Raw genomic sequence first — 7,975 nt, 5'->3', positions numbered from 1 at the left:
AACTTTTAGAGAAAAAGTATTATAAATTTTAGAAAGAGAAACTGCCAAAACAAATTTAGAGAGATAAATATCTCATTTTTTATAGAGAGAAACTATCTCAAATTTCAGTTTTAGAGAGAAACTGTATTGAATTTTGAGTTTTAGAGAGAAAATATATTAAATTTTAGAGATAGAAATTATATCAAATTTTAGAGTGATAAACTATCTAAAAAATTTTGGAGAAAGAAACTATCTCAAAAATTTTGGAGACAGACACTATCGCAAAATTTATGTTTTAGAAAGAGAAAAAATCTTAAAAATTTAGAGAGATAAACTATATCAAACTTTAGATAGAGAAAGTACAGAGAATTTTTAGAGAGAGACACGATCTCAAAAAAATTTAGAGAGAGAAACTCTCAAAATATGTTTTGGAGAGAGAAAATATCTCAAAATATGTTTTGGAGAGAGAAAATATATCAAATTTAAAATTTTAGAGAGAGAAAGTATATCAAATTTTAGAAAGACACTACATCAAATTTTAAATAGGGAAACTATTTCAATACTTTAGAGTGAGAAACTATCACAAATTGAAGTTTTAGAGAGAGAAAGTATTTACAATTTTAGAAAGTAACTGTATCAAATTTTAGAGAGAGACATTCTGATTTTTTGAAGAATCAATATATTTTTATCTATCTCCAAACGGATACAAGTACCATTAGTCCTATTCCAAGTTTAGCATGTTGAGGATTGATGTCGTGTATTATGAGGAAATAGATTTGCTAAAGTGGAGTCAAAAAGACGACTTTGGAGGGTTGTTAAAAGCCGGGATGAGTGTCCGGCCAGGTAGACTCGGTTGACTTATCCCTGTCGGGGTTCAGGGTCAGGAGCCCCGAGGAAAATTTCAAAAATTTCGAATATATGAGATTCCATATATCTGCGATTCGATATATATATATATATATATGTACACTCGATATATATCCTATTCTTCGTTGCTAGTAAAGAATCTCTCATCTCCCGTAGACGTAGTGACATTGCCAAATCATATATGTCTTTACGTTGTGGTTGGTTATCTTTTTGTTTTGTGTCTGTTTTTTATTTCTTTTGGTTTCTTTTGTTTTCATGGATTATTTTGGTTTCTTTTGTTTTCGTGGATTACTTTTGGTTGCTACACCGCAAGCCGCGAACTTCATCAATCTCGCTAGCTCCATAAATCTCTTCATTGCAAAGGGCGGTGCTCTATTTGTTGTCGCAAGTTCCATTAATAGCTTTCGTCGCAAAGGCGGTTCTCGATTTGGTGCAAAAAGAAGCTCTCGGTTTACAGTGTCTTTGCAACGTCGTCTTTTGTTGCGCACCCATCATAATCTCTTTATGTTTTTTGCAGTATGTTTGCGCCGACGTCTAACATTGTGCAAACTATGTTTGCACCTTGAGGAAAGTTTTATTGACGTTGATCCTTGCAAAGGCAAACTGCTTTGGTATGCAAAGTGCCGTTAATCTTTGCAAAGTTATTGATTTGCAAGTGTTTCTGCCCACGGTTTTGCCGCTGTGCATATTGATTATTGGTTGTTGGTTTGCAAATTATTTGATCTTGGTTTGCAAGTTATTTTAAGGATATTTTTTTCCTGGAATGGTTATTAGTGCAATATTGCAAGATTTGATTTGAAAGAAAGCAACTCGTTATTGTGATTATGAGTATTTAGTCACAAGCTGTTGGATATATATTGATGATTTTTAGAGGGATAAACAATATTGTTTATTGGGGTTTCGTCTAGTTTTAATTGAGATATTTTCTATTCTTTAATTGCTTTTTACTGATCTTGTCAGCTTTTTAACTCTCTTTACCTCTTTGTAATGGCAGATTTAGAACTTAACTTTAACATTAAACTTACTATTGTTCCTTTGAATGGATGTAATTATCTTGCTTGGTCCAAAGCTGTTTCTCGTTTTCTCTTTGGAAAATCTAAACTTGGACATATGAGTAGGAAAAAAATCATGAATTTTGATTTCAAAACCTCTCAAGAAAGTATTGAGACCTCTCAAGAAAGTATTGAGAAATTTTCCATGGTTACTAATAATGAGAAACTATGAAGCAAAACTGCATTAAAGTAGTGATAATAAGGCAACAGATAGATCTACTACTCATACCGCAACCACTCAAACCCATCACTGCAACTGTGACCATTATCAGTAATTGAGTAACAACAATGGTTCTTCCGCCACACAAGATTCTTCTTCTTTATTCCCGGATATAGGTAGCCCCTAGACTCTTATGCCTTCCTGTGACACTTTTTTCTTGGATAATAGACTCAGGGGTCACAGATCATATGACTGGTAACTTACGGTGTCTATCTAAAATAAAACATAATAAAAATATGAACCATATGTCTATTGCTAATGGTTCATTGATTCTTTCCCATGGTGTTGGTAAGACCAATTTTTTTTCCAAATCACAAAATTCTGAAGTCCTTTGTACGTCATTATTTTCCTCTAACTTGATGTCAGTTAGTAAAATTACTCAGACCATGAATTACAATGTTATTTTTTCTCTTAGCTCTGTAACTTTCCAAGACCGAGCCACGAGGAGGAAAATTAGTAAATAAATACGTCTTATGGGCTATATTTATTCAATCAAAATTTTGATATTAACAAATTGTGGCATTAGAAATTTCGACACCCTTCAGATAAAATTTTAAAATTGCATAGTAAATATAAAAATCTCAAAGTTTTAGAAACTTCAAGTCTATGGTTCCCCATTACATTTTGGTTATGAGGATCACCATCCGGCTTCTTTCGTGTGTATACACGTGCAACCATGAATCGCTCATTAATGATGTACACATGGCACACTCTACCATGCATATTTTACAAACTTCAAGTCTATGGTTCCCCATTTCCTATCCAATGTCATATAGCTATTTTTTTCTTATTGTTATCGATTTTATATAGCTATTGTAGAGAGATTTGATGCGTTCAATCGGAACCGTCCAGACCCAATAATTTGTGGGTCAATAATAATTGACAAATATACTAAGCCAATGAAGTATCTATTTATAGCCCTGACCACTCTACAAAAATTAAGAAAAATATGTATTTTTCTCTCGACCGTTCACCATTAAGGGGAACAACCTGTGCTCAAGGGCCAAAGACAACCCCACTTTCCATATTTCTTATCGATCCAACTTGTTGGTCCATCAAGAGACGCAGTTATTAGACAAGTTGTTGGACTATGCCCTTCATTGTGTCAAACATCCACTAGAGTCTATTTGCTATGGTGCTTTTAAAAAACAAAAAAGAAGTAAAACAAACGGTGGGAAAAGCATTTCAAAAAAATTAAATTTTCAATTTGCAAAATTTAACTTCTTTCTTATTCATGATCGAAATTATCGACCCCAAAAAATTCACACCAAAATACATTTTTGAGGATTAATGGAAGAAGGAAAGGTCGAAAATTGAATTCACCTTTTTCCTCAGCCTCAAACAAATAAAAAATCAGCAATTATGGAGAAAAGCTTGGATGTAAATTAAGCCAAAAAAAGGAGAATTTTTGTTTGCTAATAAAATAACATTCATTCTAATAACATAAACATCCCAAAATGTGACTTCCAACCTATTTTAATTTTAGTTTTGGGGCTTATTTTTAAGGGTTTTAAGCTTTTAGGGATATTAGGATATTCTATTTCTTTTTCTTTTTTTACTATTCATTGATTACTACTTACAGGTACTATTCATAGGAACTATTTATGAGTATTATTCACATGTTACTATTCAAAAGGGTAAAATGGTTATTATTAATTTTATATTTAAGTTCGGATTTTTTGGGTCATTTTGTTTATTGTATAGATATTTAACTACTTCGAATATTAAATTATAATACATAAGAGGCTGGAGCCTTCAGGGGGTTCATTCCACATGATTTTAAGGGGAAAAAAAAGAGAGAAAAGCTAAGGCCTTTTAAACCTTCGCTTAGGGTGAAGAGGAAACACACACTTTCTCCTAATTATTACTCATTGGAAAAAATGTATATATAGTTGCAATCTTAAAATGTAGAATGAAAGGTGCGCCTAAAAAATCTATCATAAAAGGTTGTTTGGATGTTGGAAAACCCTCTAATTGATCATCTCGACATCGAGATGTATGAATATGAAAAGAAAAAAAGATTTCAAGATCGCGAAATAGTGTATCTGACAATACATTATCTGGACTGTCTATTTTCAAGATTTTCATGTGTTTATAGATCTATTTGATTTGAACCATTTTTAGAGTTTAAAATTTTATAATTAGAAATGAAAATAGATTCTCAAGCCATCCTAAGAATTTTTAATATCAAAATTATATTTATAATAAAATTTAGAGGTGGGCCTTATTTGGATTGTTTAAGGTTGCAATTTTATGCAAACCACACCCTTACTTATTTGACCTAAATTAGTATTATTTGGGTGTTGCTTAACCTTGAACAATCCAATTAAGGTGCACCTCCAAATTTTATCGTAACATGTAAATTTGGTGTACAAATTTTTTAGGATTATCTCAAAATCTATTTTCATGTCTAAATATAAAATTTTAAACTCCAAAAATGTTTAAAATCAAGTTGATCTATAACATATGAAAATCTTGAAAATGAACAGTCTAGATAATGTGTTGCAAGATGCACTATTTCTAGGACTCAATTTTTTATTTTTTTTTCATATTTATATATCCCAATGACAAGTTAGAAAGCTATTCAACATTAAAACAACCTTTTCCAACAGATTTTTTATGTGCATCTTTAATTCTACTTCAACGAAGCATGTAAATGGATGAGTGGGTTGATTCATCAATAGCGGATCATACATTAGGAAAATTGTTTCACGCGGGCTGGACCGCATTTCTGCATATGCGGTCTAGAAAGTGTAAAGCATCCATCTTCAAGATGGATGCAAGTAGGTGTTCCATCTAAAAACAATGGAAACTAACGTTCCAAATAATTTCTTACTAGAATTATTATTTCTAGTTTTTAAAATTTATTTATTTTTTCATATTCATTATCTCCATGGTAGAGATTTCATATCCTTAAAAATTAAAAGGAAACTTACAAAAAAACCCCCAAGACTACACTTTCTACGCAACTTACCCCCAACGTAAGTTTTTCTCACTTTTTTCCCCAAATTGCACTTTCTATGCAACTACCCTCCCAATTCAAAAAGTTAATTTTTTTAGATGAAAATGCCCTCCTCATACACAAAAAAACATTTTGACTAGATATTTATGTTGACTAACCGACCCCAGTGGCACATTGCCGGACCGCACTAGTAAACCGCCAAACCCATGTCATTTCTATCGGACCAAACTTGTCAACAGCCGAACCCCGTGTTTACAAGAAAACATCTACGGGACCGATCTTCCCAATTGCAGGACCGTACAGGTAAACTGTTGGAGCGGCTCTATGATTGCCGGACCCCTTTTTGATCCAGTAACTTCTACTGCCGAACCGCCACAGTGACCTACTGGACTAAAGTTGCACACAGCCGGACCGCCCATAGAACATGAGGAGAGAGAGGCGTGGGTAGGGAAAAAAGAAAGGAAGGGTAATTTGATCCTATTTTACCTTTTTTTTTTTTTTGGTTGGAGGGTATTTGCATAGAAATTGTGTTTTGGGGAAAAATGTGAGAGAAAATTTTAAATTGAAGATAAATTACATAGAAAGTATAATCTTGAAAGTTAATTTTCCTTAAATTATATCTTGAAATCTATTTTTAAAATAAATTTATTAAGTGGCTCGCATTTCTACTTATGTGGGCTTGGCCGCATAGAAACCGGATGCCATACATTAAAAGAAGAAATAGAGATGACACTCAATTCAATGCACTTTTTAAAGAACCTAGCCGTTGGAGGCCAGGCCTTCATAGAGAATCTCAACGCTTTAAGGAATATCAACACCTCTTTCTAAGTTGTCTTACCCTCTGTCAATCCCTAATCTTGGGTCCCATACAAATCACCCAAGACGTTTTAAAAAAACTAGCCGTTGTCCCCAAGCCAGCGTACAAGTCGACATGTGTCCATTCCCCATTGGATGTCAGCTTCGTAAGTGTAGTTGGGAGGAAGGTTCATTACTACAAAGAATCTCACAACCTTTTATTTCTCACGCGTCTTGGAGCTGTCACACACTGAACTTGATAGAAACCCTAATTTTATATTGAGGAAGGATGAAAGCCTAGTAAATGAGCTGGTGGGTTTATTTATTTGTATTCTTTCATTTTTGACATGCACTATTTCTACATTCATAATTCAATGTGAATCAAGACTTGCAAGCTCTCAATGGATGGTTTAGATGAGATCTCCTACAATGTGGGCCATTAGATTTCCTTTTTCTTATTTTTTATTGACAAGATGCCAATTTTTTAGTCTAGAACTTATCATACATGGACCTAAATTGCATGTATATATATTAGACTTGAGTGAGCTTCATGTAGACAATAACATTTCATTCTACTAATGTGAAGTGAGTCTTCGTACAGAGTCTATATCTCTTATTACTTACAGAAGCCATTAAACCTAAAGCTTTTTCCCACCAAAGGTTTTAGTACAACTTATCACTATGATGAGGGATTTGGGTGCTTGTTCTAGGTTTTTATGTGGGATTTTGCAAGGTCTTATGTCCACTCTAGCCTTCTTTTACTGCCTTGGGGATTGCTTGAGATTAGGGTTCCCGAAGCTTTTACATGCCACATCAATGTTAAGATGGCCACCTTGTGAGGCCAATGAAGAGAAGAATGTGATCCCTAACTTGGATGCCTTCCTTTCTGGGGTCTTGACCAATGTGTTCCATATGAACAAGGATGGACTCATAATGAAGGAGACAATCAGTAGGGTCTTGAGAAATTTAGGGTTGATAGAAGAGGAGGAGCAGTTTGAGAATCCCCCAAATGGAGCTGAAGAGATCCAAGTCAATGACTTGTTGAGCATCTGCAACAATGCCGTGGATGCGACAGACAGTCAAGATGTCACTGAGAATGAAAGCTTGTTGATGGAAGCTTTCAAGGTGTTTGATATGGATGGTGATGGCTTTATATGTCCCTCAGAGCTTCAACTGGTTCTTGATGGTTTAGGGCTCTTAGAGGGTAGAAACATCAGTGAGTGTAAGAAAATGCTTCAGATGATGGATCTAAATTCAGATGGAAAGGTTGATTTCATTGAGTTTGAGCACATGATGCTCAAGAATGGGATGATGTAAATAACCTTTCATAATTTGCAAATGAGAAAAATTTTATGCTAAAGATATCCCTATGTACACAAGGGCAATAAAGTTCTGTCATGTAGATTGATACTCTTTCCTCTAGTTTCATTTCTCTCATAAATTCGAAAAGGAAGATATGGAGCGATTCAAATGTAAATCATGTAGATTCTTTCTTTCTAAGTCCTAACATTTTTTTTTTGCCCTTTTGGAGGTAACCTCGGACCCTTGATCCCATTTGGAGAAATTCGGGGAGAGTACAACGATATTTCAAGGAAAAGTATACAATGAGACTATTTATCTTTGGTATAAGGTAGTCATAATTAATCTTGAGTATTGGATATGAAATTTGGTAGTTGTATTTATTCCATTGACCAAGCCAAAATTCAAAAGAAATTTTTTTGAACTTTGTGACACACCCCAACTATCAGATTGCTCATAAGATAGATACAAGTAATTGTGACATCTTTGTACCAAAGGTAAATAGTCTCATTATATACAATCTCATATTTCAAATATGAAGAATTTTACATGAGACGGTAGATAGCATAGTTATCTAGTTTGGAAATGGACCAGTCGATTGAACACCAAGTGGCCTCCTTGCCAGTTGGGTTAAAATTGGAAATATCATAAAACTGGTTGTTGACATGTCAGAGTTTTGCATGTCTTGTGAGCCCTTTCCTAGCCCATAATTTGAAAGTTTTAGCCTAGATTTGGCCAAATCTCTTAATGTTTTTTTTTTTTTTTCCTTCTTTGTTTTTAACTTTTACTCTTATCCAATCT

General features: G+C 33.8%; 1 protein-coding gene across 1 annotated transcript; it reads left to right on the top strand.

The window, feature by feature from the left end:
- The first annotated feature begins 6,114 nt into the window (after positions 1–6,114).
- LOC18440729 (calmodulin-like protein 2) lies at positions 6,115–7,235 on the top strand. The gene has a single exon (XM_006850867.4). It carries the CDS (start codon positions 6,557–6,559, stop codon positions 7,190–7,192), a length of 636 nt encoding a protein of 211 aa, XP_006850930.3. The 5' UTR covers positions 6,115–6,556; the 3' UTR covers positions 7,193–7,235.
- Positions 7,236–7,975: the final 740 nt, after the last annotated feature.

Source organism: Amborella trichopoda, chromosome 1 (assembly GCF_054954075.1).
Source record: "Amborella trichopoda isolate Santa Cruz 75 chromosome 1, AtrichopodaSantaCruz75HAP2 v2.0, whole genome shotgun sequence".
In the NCBI taxonomy this organism is placed as follows: Eukaryota; Viridiplantae; Streptophyta; class Magnoliopsida; order Amborellales; family Amborellaceae; genus Amborella; species Amborella trichopoda.
The sequence above is the reverse complement of the archived record's forward strand: the minus strand, read 5'-3'. Positions and strand labels throughout refer to the sequence as shown.

Excerpts from the sequence above, each read along its gene's own strand:
- LOC18440729 (XM_006850867.4), top strand. The coding sequence starts at position 6,557 with ATGATGAGGGATTTGGGTGCTTGTTCTAGGTTTTTATGTGGGATTTTG.